Source organism: Catharus ustulatus, chromosome 9, assembly GCF_009819885.2.
Source record: "Catharus ustulatus isolate bCatUst1 chromosome 9, bCatUst1.pri.v2, whole genome shotgun sequence".
Lineage (NCBI taxonomy): Eukaryota > Metazoa > Chordata > Aves > Passeriformes > Turdidae > Catharus > Catharus ustulatus.
The window spans coordinates 11333799-11349400 of record NC_046229.1 but is presented as its reverse complement, the minus strand read 5'-3'; the positions used below and the strand labels follow the sequence as shown (position 1 = coordinate 11349400).

The 15602-nt window shown below is 54.8% G+C and overlaps 2 protein-coding genes across 3 annotated transcripts in view; both read left to right on the top strand.

Annotated features, from left to right (window-relative positions):
- Positions 1 to 1251: 1251 nt before the first annotated feature.
- On the top strand, positions 1252 to 8436 carry KLF17 (Kruppel like factor 17). Of its 2 annotated transcripts, none has more exons than XM_033068119.1 (3): positions 1252 to 1386; positions 1647 to 2622; positions 3428 to 8436. In XM_033068119.1, the coding sequence occupies exons 1-3, from the start codon at positions 1294 to 1296 to the stop codon at positions 3601 to 3603; spliced, it is 1245 nt and encodes a 414-aa protein (XP_032924010.1). In that variant the 5' UTR covers positions 1252 to 1293; the 3' UTR covers positions 3604 to 8436. The 2 variants fall into 2 exon arrangements, with proteins under 2 accessions (XP_032924010.1, XP_032924009.1); XM_033068118.1 differs by having other exon boundaries at positions 1252 to 1419.
- Positions 8437 to 10025: 1589 nt separating this feature from the next.
- DMAP1 (DNA methyltransferase 1 associated protein 1) overlaps positions 10026 to 15602 on the top strand; it is a 28908-nt gene continuing 23331 nt past the window's right edge. Inside the window, exons 1-4 of the mRNA XM_033066953.2 lie at positions 10026 to 10083; positions 10455 to 10610; positions 13237 to 13328; positions 13727 to 13922. Of these exons, the coding sequence (XP_032922844.1) occupies positions 10509 to 10610; positions 13237 to 13328; positions 13727 to 13922 (390 nt within the window). The 5' untranslated portion in view covers positions 10026 to 10083; positions 10455 to 10508. The remainder of the gene's footprint in view (positions 10084 to 10454; positions 10611 to 13236; positions 13329 to 13726; positions 13923 to 15602) is intronic.

The following is a 15602-nucleotide window of genomic DNA, read 5'->3' as shown; positions in this document are numbered from 1 at the left end:
GAGAGATAAGGGCCATTGCTTGAGGAGTGCAACAGCAGCAGGGCCATTCCTGGTACTGGCTGGATGGGGGCCAAACGGCGAAGATCTTGCTCTGAGCCGGACAGGGAGGCAGAGAGCCCCTGGAGAGGCCTGCCCAGTGCCATGGGTCTCTGTGCCGTCATCCAACACACCAGAATAGGGTGGGTGGCTTGAGTGTCTCCTGTAAGGTGGGAAAAGCTGCCGTCCTTGTGTGCCGTGCCATGCAAAGCCCTCAGGAGGACAGCACTATGACAGGGGCTGCTCAGGTGGGCAGGGTGGGACAGCCAGCCCATACCCCCCAGTGCCAGGGCGGTCAGAGACTCAGCCACAGCACTGGTCCCTAGGGAGAGCAGGCAAACGAGTTCTGGGGGCTGTGGGGCGAGATGAGACGATGCCGGCAGGGTGCCAGTTCTCGACAGGGTCGACGAGCAGTTATCTCAGCTCGCACACGCACCCTGCACGCAGCCAGATGCGAGCGGGTACGCTCTGTGCTGCTGATTGCCTCACCGACAGCAGCGGCGCGGGAGGACGCGGCTTCTCGGGTGCGCTTACACGAAACAAATGGTGTGGGGGCGTGGGGGCACCGGGGCTTGGCTTCTGGTTCAGCTCCTATGGTGGCACAAGCACCCCTTTTTGGGACTCCACCTTCGGTGGTCCCCGTGGCGAGTGTACTGCCCGGCACACCGGCTGGAATGATTTTACCTGTACCCCGGCGCCAGGCTTCTCTGGCACTTTCTGCCTCCACACACGGGTGCTTGTGACACAGCCATTGCCCCTGCCCCACTCGGGACAGGCTGCTGGGGCTCCTGTGTGCCCCGCTCCTAGTGCGGGCAAGCCTTAAGGGCGCAGCTACTCCGTTCACGTCGCGGAATTCTGGCCTCCGCGATCCACAACAGCACCCTCGTCTCTCCTCCCCGGTGGGACACTCGCAGAGCAGGGCAAAGCAGGGCATGGACACCCCGCCGCTCGGCCGACCTCCCCCGTCCCGCGCGGGCTCCGAGCGCGGTCCGCGCAGCGGCAACCGCCGACCCCCGCCCGCCGGGGCTGCCCCGCCGCGAGGGGGCGGGGCCCGGGCAGCAGCGGGGCCAATGGCAGGCGGCGGCGGTGAATATCAATGCGGGCCGGACCAATGGGGGCGCAGCCATGCTGTTAACAGCTTAGGGGCGCGGGGCGGCGCAGAGCAGCGCTGCTGCCACGGGGAGCGGAGCGGTGCCGGGCTCCGCGCACCGCGCTCCCCCTGCCCGCCCCGGCCCCGCTGCCTCGGCCCGGCTCGCCATGGCGGCAGCCGTGGACGAGAGCGCCCTGCCTTCTATCTCCACTTTCGCCAACTTGATGCCGCTAGAGGAGCGGCCCGCCGACATGCTCCACGTAAGCGCCTGGCACGGGGGAGAGGGTGGCAAGGTGGGTGCAAGACAGAGCTCAGCCGGGCTGGGGTGTGGGGGGCGGGCCGCCTTCCCGCCGTCGGAGGGCGCCCCGGGGGCGGCGCGGCGCAGCCGGAGTGGTGCCGACCCGTCGGACGGGTTGGGGGGAGCCGCCGCCCCGAGCGGGAGGCGCGGGCCGCGGTGTTGGGGCGGCGGGTGCCACCGTAACCGTCTGCCCGCCGGTCCTGACGCTTCATTCTCCCGCAGAGGATGCTTCAGCAGGATGGCCCTGCTGCCGTCAAGCGGGAGGATGATGACCTGGGCAAGTTCGTGGACTTGGACTTCATCCTGGCGCACACCAGCAGTGGCGGACAGGCGCCGACCGGCCCCAACTACCCCCTCCCCGAGACCCCCGAGAGCTGCGGCACCACCTACGACAGCGACGGCTCGTACTCCACACCGGGCAAGTTCCCGGCGCCTTACCCCGATGGCCAGGGCCACAGCTACGTGGCTGAGCTGCTCACCCCGGACCTGCCCGGCCACTACGACCTGCAGCGGAGGGAGTACACGGAGCTGCGGGTGCCCGGCGGCCCCCACCACCACCCGCCCCCCCATCACCACCCGCCTCTCCACCCGGCCCTAGCGCGCCCACTGCCCCTGGACCCCGCGCAGTCCTTCGGGCCCCGCATCAAGAAGGAGCAGCCGGAGGAGCGCGCCTGCATGCTGGGGATGTCCGCCGCCGAGTACCTCGGACCGGGCGGTGGCGAGCACAAGCCACGCGTGGCGCCGGGTCCCGGACCGGGACCGGTGCCGGGGCCGCCGCTGCCCTACCCGGGTTTCCCCCACGGCCGCTTGGGGCCCCCTGAGGAGCCGCTGCCTGGCGCCGATCCCCACCTCTTGGCCGACCTGCCGCCCCACTACGCCGTGGCCCCGCACCGCTATGCGCCCCACTTCGCCCCCCAGCCGCCACCGCAGTTTCATGGACATTTCAGTGTTTTCAGGGAGCCCCTGAAGGGGCCGGGGCCGGGCCCGGCGGGGCTGCCTGGGCTGCTGGTCACGCCGCCCAACTCCCCGGTGCTGGAGTACTTCCCGGCCGGGGCTGCCCCCGAGGACTGCAAGCCCAAGCGCGGCCGCCGCTCGTGGGCGCGCAAGCGAACGGCCACGCACAACTGTGAATACCCGGGCTGCGGCAAGACCTACACCAAGAGCTCCCACCTCAAGGCGCACATGCGGACCCACACCGGTAAGGCGCGCCGGGGCGGGGACGCGCGCACAGGGTCCCGGGTAGGGGTACCGCGGCACGTGGTGGGACCCGCCAGCGTAGTGCTGGGGCTGTGAAGGGGCGCCGGGAGAGGTGACACGGGGAGGGCGTGTCGCGTGGAGGAGACTCCTGCGGTATGTCAGGGAGTAGTGCACGGTGGATCCCTGTGGTGGGGCTGTGTGAAGGCACGCAGAGATAGCCCGCAGTCAGCATGGGGCTGTGTGGAGGTGTTCTGCGTGCAGGGCAGGGGGCAAATGGGCATGGCCCCCGAAGTGCTCAGGCCACCCTGGTGGGGCTGGGCAGGGACACATGGGGGACCAAGGCACGTAAAGACCACTCTTGTGGCGCCTCAAGTTGCTGGCTTTGGCGCTCGGGAGTGCTTGAGGTGGTGCGACTGGGGGACATGGAGAAGCCCTCCACTTGGGCTGGGAACAAGCAGAATAGGGAGACAGACCGGGGGCTGTAAGATGAGACCCTCTGGCCGAGCTGGGACGGGGGGGCACACGGTGCCGCCGCACAGCAGGGATGAGCTGGGAATCATCCACTTTGAAGTGAAGCAGGGGCAAACAGGAGGGATGCTCAGAGAAGAGACTTTGCACATGGGGAAGGGCAGAAAAAATGGGGGACAGAAGGAGAAAGTTGGGCTGGCAGAGGGGCTCCCATCTCTGAAGGGTGGGGACCAGGGAACCCCCTTGAAAAGGAGGTGCTGGGTAGCAGAGAGCTGAGAGCTGAGGGCATAGGGAAGGTGAGAACCTACGAGCTCACTGACACCCCCTCTCCTCTACAGGCGAGAAGCCCTACCACTGCACCTGGGAAGGATGTGGCTGGAAATTTGCCCGCTCCGATGAGCTGACCCGCCACTACCGCAAGCACACAGGGCACCGGCCGTTCCAGTGCCACCTCTGCGAGCGAGCTTTCTCCCGCTCAGACCACCTCGCCCTCCACATGAAGCGGCACATGTGAGCAGTGGCTGCGGCCGGATTCGATGTCCCCAGAGCCAGCTCACAGTGTAAATAGCGTCGGGCCAGGGATAGCAATGGGGAGCAGCCTGGCCACCCAGCCCTCTCCGCTTGTAGTTAACTAGTTTTCTCCTCTTGTCCCTGTGAGAGCTGGCCCAGCCAAGTGGTGGGGAAGGGCTGTTTTGGGGATATATGTGGGGAGTAAAACTGGAAGAAACACCTGCCCAGGCATCACCACTCAGCTCTCCATGCCTGGAGGGTTTCACCCAGCCAGATACCTGGTGAGTGGGGGAGCTGGTGCATAAGGGCTCTGTCCCCAAAACTCCTGGCTTGTTTTGGCATCAGCTTAACCTTTCTTCACCCAGATTCTGGCACCCCCCTGGCTCTTGGGGCTGTGGTGGCTGGCTCTGCCTGCATTTTGGCTGGAGAGCCATGCCAGTTGGGCACGTTTTTGTTGTGGTGCTGGGAAATGGGTTGCTGGTTGTCTCGGTTGTGATCATCAGAACAAACCTCCTGACCCAAAGCCCAGAGTGGGTGGGGGGAGGGTGGGATTTGATTGGCTTTTGGCTATAAAGGTTTGCAGGTGTTGGCAGCACAGCATCACCTTGCACAGAGGGCAGGGATGCTCCTGTCACCAGCCTGGGACCTCACTGGGCAGTCCAGCCCTGGCCATTCCCAGTTTTCCACTCAAGAGCCTAAAATGCCTCTCCTGGCTCTTGTCTGCTTTATTTTGTCTTGTTCTTCCCCTCAGGATGACACCAGGTACTGCTGCAGCTGCTTTCCCCATGCTGCTTTTTTAAATTTAGTATGTTAAAGGACAGTGAGTCCAGCTATGCTATACTTGAAACTTTTGTAGAGGGGGGGACACGAGAGAAAGCTCAAAAGAAAATGAGTCTTTTTATGTGCAGCTTCTGCAAAGCAAGTTGTAAATTAAACAAAGCAGTAATATATAATGTTTCTGGTTTTTTAATATATTTTCTTCCAGCTGGGAACACAGATGAGTCTCAGCTTTGGGAAGTGCACTGTTCCCGTCTGTGTATATTGTTAATTAACATTTCTCTGCTTGGGCACGTTAGGTCTCTTGCACTCTGAAATGTTACTTTTCTTTATATGCAAACTGTTGAAATATTGTGATCTGCTGTATAATAAATAAACAAGATGTAAACATGAAAGAGCCAGGAGAGTTTACTTTAAAGGTTTCTTCTAAGAGGAGAGGGTGAGGCTGAGCTTGTTTGTCAGTAAATATTTACATCGATGTTCATTTCTGCTTAAGTTAGCTGCGGAGGATCGATGGGGAACGCCCAAGCCTCGGCATCTGAGTAGCATCTCCTGTGCAACAGCTCTTGAGTCACCCCACTTCCCTGTGCCTCAGTTTCCCTAATCTGTAGATGGGGCAATTGTGGCACTGGGATGGTGTGACTGGTCCTGCGGTGAGTCATCTCCAAGGGGAATGGCAGCCGAAACTCAACTGAGAGCCTTGCTGGTCCTGAATTCTTCCTGAACAGTCCTGTCCTGTTGTGCCTCACAGTGGGAGCTCTACAGTATTGGCCTTGTGGTCACAACAGGAGGGAGGTTGATGTCAGCTGCCTGGTCCTGGGTGCTGTCTCTGCTGTCCTCCTGGGGATGGCCTGGCAGCTTGGTGGGGTTCAGGTGCTGAGGTTTCCCTGCGTTAATAGGTGGTGACTCAGCACAAGCATGCTGGCAGGTCCTGAGCTCAGCAAGCAGGTCTGGCTCCATCCCTCCCTCCCACAGCTGATTACCTGTGATGCACGAATCCCTCTGAAAGCAGGAACTTGTCCAGACCTGACACCATGCTGGCAGCGCAGGGAGCACACAGGCTGTATGATGCCCTGGCCCAGGGTGGTGGTGGCAGCAGCTCCCTCCTCCTGTTTTTACCACTGCAACCCCCAGCGGTGGCCAAGGCTGGGGGGTGCCCTGGGGCTGTTTACCCTGCAAGTGGAAGTGGGGTGTAGCTGGGCTGATCCAACTCTTTCCTGCTCAGATGGGAATGGCAGAGCAGGTCTGATGTTCCCCTGAGGAGTGGCTAGTATTTTAGTGTTGGGCTCTTTGTTCTGGGACCAGTGCCCAACCTTGTGGTCTGCGCTTGAGCAGGCACAAAAGCATGGGTGATTCCAGGCAGGGTGGCAGCAGCTTGGGGCATCATGTTTTGCCTGTAGGACTGAGATCAGGACCATGGGGCTGCATCCATAGATGTCACAGATCCATCAGGCTCAATCACTTGTCCTTTCCACTGCTGTCTCCACCCTCTGCTTGCCCCACTTTCTGAGAGGTGACTGCTGTGGGATGCATGTGGCCTGTGCTGAGGTACTGGGGAAGTCTTGTTCCTGGGACCACCAGAACCTAAGGATAAGGCTACAATGCCAGGGGATAGCTGGGGCAAGGCTTCTGCCTCTTGCTTGGAGACTTGTTCAAAACGTCACATGGAGGGAGAGGGAAAGGTGTGGGCTGTTTGAATTAGCGATGAGTCAGGCTGGCAAAGCCAGATGGGGAGAGTGCGTGCCTGCGTGTTTGTGTGCGTATAAGTAATCTCTGGCTTTGTGTTTTTATTATGATTATTATTTTTATTTCCAGGGGAACGATGAATTTCTCCAACCATCCTGTCCCACTGGAAAGGCTGGCTCTGCTGTCCTGTCCTCCCTAAGCATCCTGGGAGCTGGAGTGACGGTTCACGGCTGTTTTGAGGTTCAGCTCTGAGATCAGAGCACAAACCAGTTCTTTCTCGCCTTTCATCATTGCTGTGCCAGGGCAGGAGTGAGGTCCGGCTCTGCTGCCGCTACCTTACACTGAGGCAAGAACAGGGGAAGGTGCTTTGGCTCCTCCAAACAGAGCTACTCTGGGTTTACTCCCTGTGCCTGGGGCAAGGCACTCCTTCAGGCACACAATGGGGCATGGCAGTCAAAGGGACCATCGTGGCTAGGAATCGCCGCATGGCTGGAGATGAGTGGCTGTAGTGGAAAAGACAATTATGGTTAATTTGTTGTTAATAAAGAACACCCTCTTCCAATTGCCTGGGCTAAGACACACTCTCCATTGGAGGAGGGAGGCCAGTCCTGTCCCCAGCAAAACCTGCCCTACAAAGTGATGAGGGCAGCAAGAAAACACCTTTGGCAGCACAGAGGGAGTCATGGCTGGGGTGCAATCCCTGTGGTATGTGCACCTGCAGTCAGCTGGAGAACCCTGAGCTAGGCCATGTTTCCCTCCCACTTCCTGTCTAAAAGGACCCTGAGAACTGTGCAGAGGTCCCTGAACCCTCTGTAACTCTTAAGCCCCACGGTTTTGGGGTGCAGCTGACCTGATCCAAGGAAAAGGCAAGTGGGTAAAAGAAGGAGCAAGGTACGGAGAAACACCTCCCAGCAGAAGTGTGAGTCGTGGCCACAGTCTGGCCTGGCACCATGCAGTCACCTGCCGGTTGAAGAGGAGCCCTGTGGTCTTCAAAGCTGGAGCGGGGTGAATGAGAAGCTTGAGTGGGTTTCTGTTGTCTGGGGATGACTCAGCTCATGGGGATCCCCCTTGCTACAGCAAGCAGATCCCACAGCTGATCTGGGATTGTTGATCTGTAGGGAGAAGGAGTGTTGTAGATTGGAGGGTTCCTTAGCTAGGGCTTGACCTTGAGGGTGCTGTGGTCCATGGGGACAGCATGGAACTGGGGAGGGGACAAGAGTGCTATGGGTGGTAAGCAGCCTGGGTGCTCTAGGGTGAAAGGATAGTTTGGGGGTGCTTGGACAAAGGCTGACATAGACCATTCCTCACCACAAGGTCAGAGCTTGGGTCCCCAGGACCAAGGTGTATGCTCCCCGGACTTGAGTCTCCCATCAGAGGAGCCGTGGGAAGTGCTTCATCCCTGCCACAGAAGGAAGGTCCAGCAACTTGTCCCCATGTCTGTGCTGCTTGGGTGGGCCAGGTGCCACGATAACGGGGCCGTGGCTATCACCGCACCCTTAGGAAACATTTGGCTTCAGGCACCTGAACCCACGGGGAAGCGATAACTCCCTGCTCACTTGCCCTGCCTGGACCCACACCTGGCGCTGTTGTGCCTTAGTCACACACCGAGAGTTTTTCCACTGCCGGGCCTCAGATAACCTTCTCCTGCTCCACTGGCCGCAGTGTTTGCACTTGTCCTCCTCCGCTGGTGCCAGGCTGGGAGACACACACACCCTGAGCCCTGGTCCAAAGGCACGCACACCTCTGGCCTGGGGCCACCTTTGGTCATATTTGGCAGCCAGGGCACAGGGTGTGAGGTGCATCCTTCCCTGGCATCCTGAGGTGGGTGAGGAGCTGGCCTGGAGGGGGCCTTCTTGCCAGGGCTAAATCCAGGGGCACATCTCTTCCCCCTTTGCTTGGTGACAGATTACCCAGGCTCGGTACGCTGGACATCCCTGGTGTCCAGGACAGCTGGAGGTGGGTGATGGTGTTGCAGTGACAGGACAGTGATGCCAGAGTTCCACGGCCCAGAAGCACTGGGCTCCTCCTCACTGTTGGCTTTTCCTGACTCTGCATTCCCTCGGTTCTCCCTGTGCCCTGGCGAGGCAGGACCCTGGTGGTCAAATCTGGCCACAGTCCCGGTGCAGGACTCTTAATGACAGACCACGTACACGACTCAGGTTTCCAGCCTTTCCCCTTTGTTCTGTGCAGCGGCCAGGAACAATAACTCCAGGTCCCCCCTGAAGCAGTGCTAATTGCTCTGCTGATGAGCCCATTAGCAGAAGCACCCAGCTAATGTATTTCACCTCCAGGTCCATACATCTCCTGGTGGGACACAGCTCCTGAGGCTCACAGAGGTGTGGGGGAGGCAGGCGAAATGGGAGATGTAATCATAAAACGCACTGAATGGCCCATCTGTCTCTGTGTTTTATTTTTCGGAACTGGTTTTTATTTTCTTTAAGCGCTGTTTAACAGGATGAAAGGACTGCGAACAACCCGCCACGAGTGGCAAAAAGAAAGGCCTCCTTTTTTGGTCTTACAAAGCTCTCCACGGAGCCGCAGTGCCAGGCTTGCCAGGCAGGCAGATTGCAAAAGTTGGGAAAGCCTTGTCTCCCTCTGCAAGCCCATCTTGGGGGAGCATGGACCCCACTTCCAGGCCAGCTGTGCCAAGAGAACAAGGAAATGTGCTAGAAATTATTAGCGATGTCCACACACACTGATAGGGGAGGACTTGGGTGGATGAGGCAGAGCTGAGAGCAAATAGGCAGGACGGGCAAAACTTCAGGATCAGCTCTGCTCTCGTGGAAGAGCCAAGATGCTAAAAACCATCCCAGGTAGTGTGGAAAGTGGTAGAAAAGGGATTAAATGATTTCTGGGGACAACCGATGGTACTCTGGAGGTGTCACCAGTTCCCATAATGGCACACTGGCATTGGCTGGGCCCCGATACAGAGGTAATGTGCCAGTCCTCGTGGAAGGGTTCACCAGCAGGATGGGAATGGTGGTAACTTCAGCACAGTGTGGCTGGTGTTAAGGGATTCCATGCAAGAGCAAGTGCGGATCAGCTCATTCCAGGGCCGCAGAGAAGAGATTCCCCTCAGAGGCACCCCCTCTCCTGGGCTATCCAAGGCGGCCGGCAGGTCCAGAGTATCTCTGTGCCTTGTGCAGAAACATCTGCTTCAGGCAAACCTCTGCCAGCCAGCCTTGCCGTGCCTCGATCGGGCAGGAAGGTGATTTATCGAAGTCCCTCCTGGCCTCCCTCTGTTTTCTCCCGTTTCCTTGTTTCCCCATCTCTTCCCAGAGGGAAGAGGAAACAGGACAGTCTTATTAATGAAGCTTTCACTGCGGGCTGCCTCATGTGAGCGCTGCGGCTCTGGAGCATAGAGCATGAGGGCAAGGAGCGCACGTTGTGGTACACGAAACCAGCCCGAGTGTGCCCTGCGGCGTGGCTGGCACCGGGCTGGCCCCTGGCACGGCTGGCGGGGAGAGCAGCACAGGGCAAAGCCGCCAGCGAGCACCTCGGGAAAGGACACGGGGTAACTCCTCATGAGCTCTGCGGGAAACTAGGGTCAGCTCCGGGACCCCGGGAGAGCAGCGACCCACGACAGAGTCCCCGAGGGAACGGGGTCATGGCACCTGTGGCCATGGCAGGCGCGACCGGCGGACCCGCGGCGCCCCCTCCCCGCCCGGGGGCCGCGCTCGGAGGCGCCGGTCGGGCGCGGCGGTGCTGCCATCTCCTGGCGCGGGAGGGAGCTGCGCCCACAGCGGGCTGCGCGCCCTGAGCGGGGCGGGTGTGCCGGGACCCGGCGGGACCGGGCGCTGCCGCGGTGCCGCGGAGAAAGCGGCGCCGGCGGCCTCGGGCCGGGCGGCCACCACCTGCCAGCAGCGGGACTCGAACCCGCCATCCTTCTCCCTCATCCCCCGCATGGTGCGTCCCCCAAAGCGCTCCGGGCACTTCCGGGCGCCTCTTGGCGGGAGCGGAAGCGGCGCTGCCCGGGCCGCCGTATGCGCCGCACGTCCCGGTGGCCGCGGAGCCGGCGCCGGTGGGTGCGCGGGTTCCGCTCCGAGCGGGGCGGCCGCGGCCGCGCGGGGAGCGCCGCGTCCCGCACACCCTCCCTCGGGCCTCCCGGGATCCCTCCGTGGGGCTGCGGGCTGCGGGCGCGGCGTGCGGAACCCCCGGGACCCGCCGGGTGCAAGGCCCCGTTGTTGGGCCTGGCGGGGGGATGGGAGGCGGCCGAGGGGGGTGTGTGTCTATGTAGATATAAGTGTGTGAGTGTGCGTGTGCATGTATATGGGTGTGTGTGCGCAGATATCCGTGCGTGTATGTGTATACACACGCACCTACGCGTGTTTGTATGAGTCCGGGATACCCCCGCGGGAGTTAACCCCCGACCCCCGGTTCCCGCCCTCCCAGAGCTGGAGGGGACGGACAGGACGGCGCAGAGAAGGCCAGAGGGCAGGCGGAGACATGGCGACGGGGGCAGATGTACGGGACATCCTGGAGCTGGGAGGCGTGGAGTCAGAGAACACGGGCACCATCAACAAAAAGGACATCATCAACTCGGATAAGGTGAACTGCAGTGCCCTGAGGGGCTGCTGTGTGATTTCTGGGCACTCACTGACCTTGCATGTGGTGTTTGGGGTGAATATTGGAAGAAAAGATGCAATAAAGCGTGTACCTTCTTAGTTACCTGTGCCATGGCATCTGGTGTGGGATTTAAGCTGGAGCTGTGTAAGCGGTGTCCTGCTGAGCTGGGCCAGGCCGCCGGACATCCTCAGCTGTCTCTAAAATTCTCATTTTGTGAAGTATCTAACCCCAAAGCAAATGGAAATAATATAACACAGTCTTGTTTTAGAAGAAAGAAAGTATTGTGTGACTTGACTGAATGACAGAAGTTTTCCAACCTGTGTGGGGTGGGTGTGTGGCTGAGGTTAAGGACAACAGGGATGCACTGCCTGTGGAAATGTGGCAAGTTAGTAAGCTCTGTTAAGGTTGTGTGAGATGATGTGCTGTGTTCTGTGTGGTAATGTGCTACAATATCTTGTTTTCTGTATTTTAAATTTGGGCAAAGTCCCACGTTTTGCAAGGTGTTGGGAAGGTCAATTTAGGAGTAGTTATGAGATGTGGAGGTGCTTTGAAATGAGCCCAGAGAGCTTCCTGGTACAGAGATAGTCTGATTTGAAGTAAAACGTGTATTTGGGGAAAAAATTCAAAACAAAACTAAGTATATACAACCACCTCATCCCTAAAAGCACTTCCTGGCTGTTATTGTTTGCCTCCTCTGAAATGTTTGTTTCTGAAGAGAAGCACTGTGGTTTCACTGCCTTACTAGGACTAGGGCACACACTATAATTGGTGTAATGGAAAACCAGTGAGTTTCAATCGTTTAAAGGCTGAAATGTTGAAATTCCCAGTTATGAGTTGTGTTATTGAACAATGTCTGGTGAGCAGCCTGTTGGCTGGATTCCGCCTGCAGTGTTGCCACTGAGTGTTTGGAGTTGTGAGTTCTTTGATTTAAATGTGTTTGTGTCTTAGGCAGCAGAGAACCAAAGGAGTACTGATTGCTGGCTGTCTCTTTGGAGCAGGGACCAAGATGGTTTTTTTCCTCAGGTTTACTGTAATAGGAAAAGAGAGGAAGGGAAGGTGCAGTGAAAGGATGGGAGTGGAGGGGTGCAGGGGGCCACTTGAATGAAACATTCTGAATTTCTAAAAAGTACTGAAACTAAGCCAAACCAAAGGTGTAAGCTGTTATCACATGGAGGGTGCAAAGTTGCTAATAACAGTGCAGTACTTACTCAGGAAATAGATCTGTTCTCAATTAGAAAAGAAACAGATTGATGTCTTGAAATCACAAGAGAACCATGAAGTCCTTTCCAGTCCATTAGTGACTGAGAATGTTAAAATAAAAACTACTAGGCATAAAAACATTTAAATCAGCATGATCAAGTAATTTGTTCTCAACTCCTAAAAGAGCTGGCTGAGCTGATCTCTGGCCTGCTGATATTAACTTTTAATAAATCTGGGAACTTTGGGGGAATTCCAGAAGCCTGTGTTCACACAGGATGTGTGGTGACCTGTGGGTAACTGCCTTGGTTGACCTTACATTGCTCCTGGGCAAAGTGATGGACACACTAGGAGAAAGGTGTTTGATTAGGGATGAAAAGGTGCTGATATAATGCATGTCTGTCATGAAGTTTTATGGAAAGTAGTTGTAGTCCAAGACGACAGGGACTTACTTTTTCAGTGGAATCTTGAATTTGCTTAATAAAGGTGTCTGTATGGATTTAATGCAATTTATGATACAGTGTTAGTTTTACTACTAAAAAATATTCTGATTTAAAATTTGGTAGAGATATGGTAAACAAGTATGTAATAGTAGTGACTGGGCTGGTAGTTATAAAGATGGTACAGTTAGACCAAATGCTCAGTAAACTTTTTCCTCTTAAATAAATTGTAGCTTCTTAGTGTTGCTGTTACTGTACCTTCCTGAATCCAAAGCTGATGACCTGATACAGTTGATTACTGATAAACTTGTATATGGTTATGAGTTGGACTCTGTCTTAAAGACCTTCAATTCTGTCAAGGGTTTAGGGGCCAGGTTGAGTTGTGTACACTGAATTCCCGTTATGAAGGAACTGTCAAAAAATTGTTTGCTGTGTAAATGGGAGAGTGTAGCTGGTACCAGAGAACTTTGGTAGGTGATACTGGGGGTTTTGCTAAGGGTTGCTGGGGCTACTGCAAGGGTTTAATCACAGACGGTAAAAACAGAAGCTGCTGCAGAATGAAGTGACAAAATTTATAAAAATCTGGGAAGACATTTCCTCCTTACTATCTCCTCAAAAAGGTAGAGAATTACTTAATTAAATGTGTTAATACCTCTGAGGGATGACAGTGCTTGCCTAGTAAGAAAAGACTTAATGCACCAGCCCCTGCAATCTGCTGCCAGATGTTCAGCTTGGAATTTAAGTGTATTATCAGCAAGAGCAAATGTGGGTACTGGTGAGCCCTATCACTGAAAGTGGGTACGTTCTGTCTGTCAGTGTCTTCCACCAGGAACAGGCACTCTCCTGGAGAAATTCAAGGTGTCTAAAACCAGATAAAAGTAAAAATCATCACAGTGCACCAGGCTATACAGTTTTAATGTTCCCTCAGGAATTTCTACTTCTGAATCTAAAGTGCAATTATTTTGTTTCAGAAAAAATCCAAGAAATCTTCAGAGACATTGACGTTTAAGAGGCCAGAAGGAATGCACAGAGAAGTTTATGCACTTCTCTATTCTGACAAAAAGTAAGAGCAAATGGTCATCTGTGCAGGTTGTGGGGTGGCCTGGGCTTTTGGTGACAGGGCAGCATCCTCTTGAAACCAGGAGCAGTCTCACTTCCCAGATGGATTCCCCTCTCTGCTTGGCCCATGCTTGTGCCCTTCTCTTAGTCATGGACAGTATCTGTTTTCTCTCTTCTAAATTTGAGGGGTTTGTTTGATATAGGAAATTAATTAGATACTGGCAAAATAGTCTAATGCAGACAAACCAGTGCTCTTATCCTTTGTATCTAATTCTTTCTTAATCTCAACTGGGAATAGCACCTGCTTTTGTGTCTGCAAAAAGAGTTATGAGCCTGAAATCTCTTTGGGTTTGTCTTGGGCTGCTCCTTTCTTCTCATCACCACCCCTTTTCTCCACCACAGGGATGCACCTCCGCTGCTGCCAAGTGATACAACTCAGGGTTATCGAACAGTCAAAGCAAAACTGGGCTCCAAGAAAGTCCGGCCATGGAAGTGGATGCCTTTCACCAACCCAGCGAGGAAAGATGGAGCTATGTTCTACCACTGGAGGAGAGCAGCAGAGGAAGGGAAGGATTACCCTTTTGCCAGATTTAATAAAGTAAGTGGGAGCACTTTCAAACAAAGGCATATAAATAGCAGCTGGAAAATACCCTTCAGTCTGTTTCTTGGCTGTCGAGACAGGAAGTTGATTCTTTCAACAAGTGAAGGCTGAGTTAGATTTGCTAATTGTATTTTGAATTGCAGCATGACCTGCAGCCATGTGACCATGGACTGATATCTCCAAAGTCATTCAGGTGAAGTGGGCTTTGTATGTGGTCAGAACTAGCTAGAGACCTCAGTATTTCAGGTGTGTCATGGATTTGGTGAGGAGGACTCGTGAGATCTACCTCTGTTCCTGACAAACGTCCTCCCCCTGATTACAGGCTCAGGGTAGTAAAAGGTATTCTATTCTGAGTGAGACATAAAAGTCATAAGTCTTGTTATTTTGCTCAGTATGAAAAAGATCGCTTGAGCTTCGTGGCCAGAAAGGTGGCTTGCAACCTCTTGGCCAGATTCCAGCACAGATGCTGAATTACTTTGCGTTCCCTCTGAAATTGCTCTTGTGGTATCAGTGTGGTGCAGTCCCCTGTTCTTTGCGTCTTACATTAAATTGCCACAATGTGTTGTTGTAATCTCCTGCTGTCTTTTGTCCCAGATGTATCTGCTTTGAGTGGCTGGCCCTTTCATGTGTATGCACAAAGAAAACTACATCAAGATTTATACTTCAAAGTCAGGACCTCCAAAGTTAGGAAGGAGCAGAGTTAGGGTGCTTCCATAATGTAATTTAACTCCCTTCATGATGCAAATCTGAAAGAGTGAAAAAACCATGTGCTAACATGATTCCACAAAAGCTCTGCTTGTCTGTAACCATATACAATATTTTAAGTTTGTAACCCACAGAGCATCAGCTCTAACAAAGCTTGGCTTCCTGCAGAGTTAAGTGGTTGGTTGACCTTATATGTTAGAAGGCTCAAGCTCTGACTGATGCTTTTCCTCTAGCTGGGACATTGGTAAGAGCCTCCTGTGGTATCTCTTCTCTGATGTCTGGGGTGGAAGTCTGAAGTATGACTCACTTAGTCGAGGCACCTACCTAGCTGTCTGAGTGAAACTTTGTGAGGCTAATTGTCTCTAAGACTCTACTGCTGGAACTGGTTTTGGCTGAGTTCAACTGAGTTTATCAGAGGGGGCCACACATCACATATGGGTGTTTTAATTATATGATTCTCGTTTCCTTAACTTTATCAGGTACTGTGAACTGACACACAGAAGAGCCTTCAGCAAGGCTGTAACCTTTAGATTAGTGGTACAGACTTCTGCCATCAGCAAATGCACAATTACATGATACCAGGAACAAGTTGTTATCCTTATGGTGCTGTAGTTGAGAAAGTTGAAGGCACTGATGAAGAGTTTTGCAGACATTTTTGCTTTATCAGAGGAAATTTACTTTTCTTTCATGGGTTTCTTCTCACATACTTGTTACGCTCTGGCTGAATCTTTCCCTCCCCTTGACATGTGCCTGTTTTCCCATGTAGTCTGTCCTGTTGGTCACTCAGGCTCTTTAACCAAGCTCCTGGGTCACTGCTCAGTTGCTTTCCCTTTTCTCTGTGCTTCCAGTCTCCACTACAATTCCCTTCTCTTTTTTGTGAGATCCAAAATGTGAATGTGGGTTTCACCATGTACACTGAGCCTTGTTTTGGGGTGTGAAATAGGAGTATAAAGGCAGCTTTGCTGGTGTTAG

Bases quoted from the DNA above. Each gene is read 5' to 3' on its own strand.
- KLF17 (XM_033068118.1), top strand. From the start codon at position 1,294: ATGGCGGCAGCCGTGGACGAGAGCGCCCTGCCTTCTATCTCCACTTTC. The intron at 1,420-1,646 runs GTGGGTGCAAGA...ATTCTCCCGCAG, and splicing joins ACGGGGGAGAGGGTGGCAAG to AGGATGCTTCAGCAGGATGG. The intron at 2,623-3,427 runs GTAAGGCGCGCC...TCTCCTCTACAG, and splicing joins GCACATGCGGACCCACACCG to GCGAGAAGCCCTACCACTGC.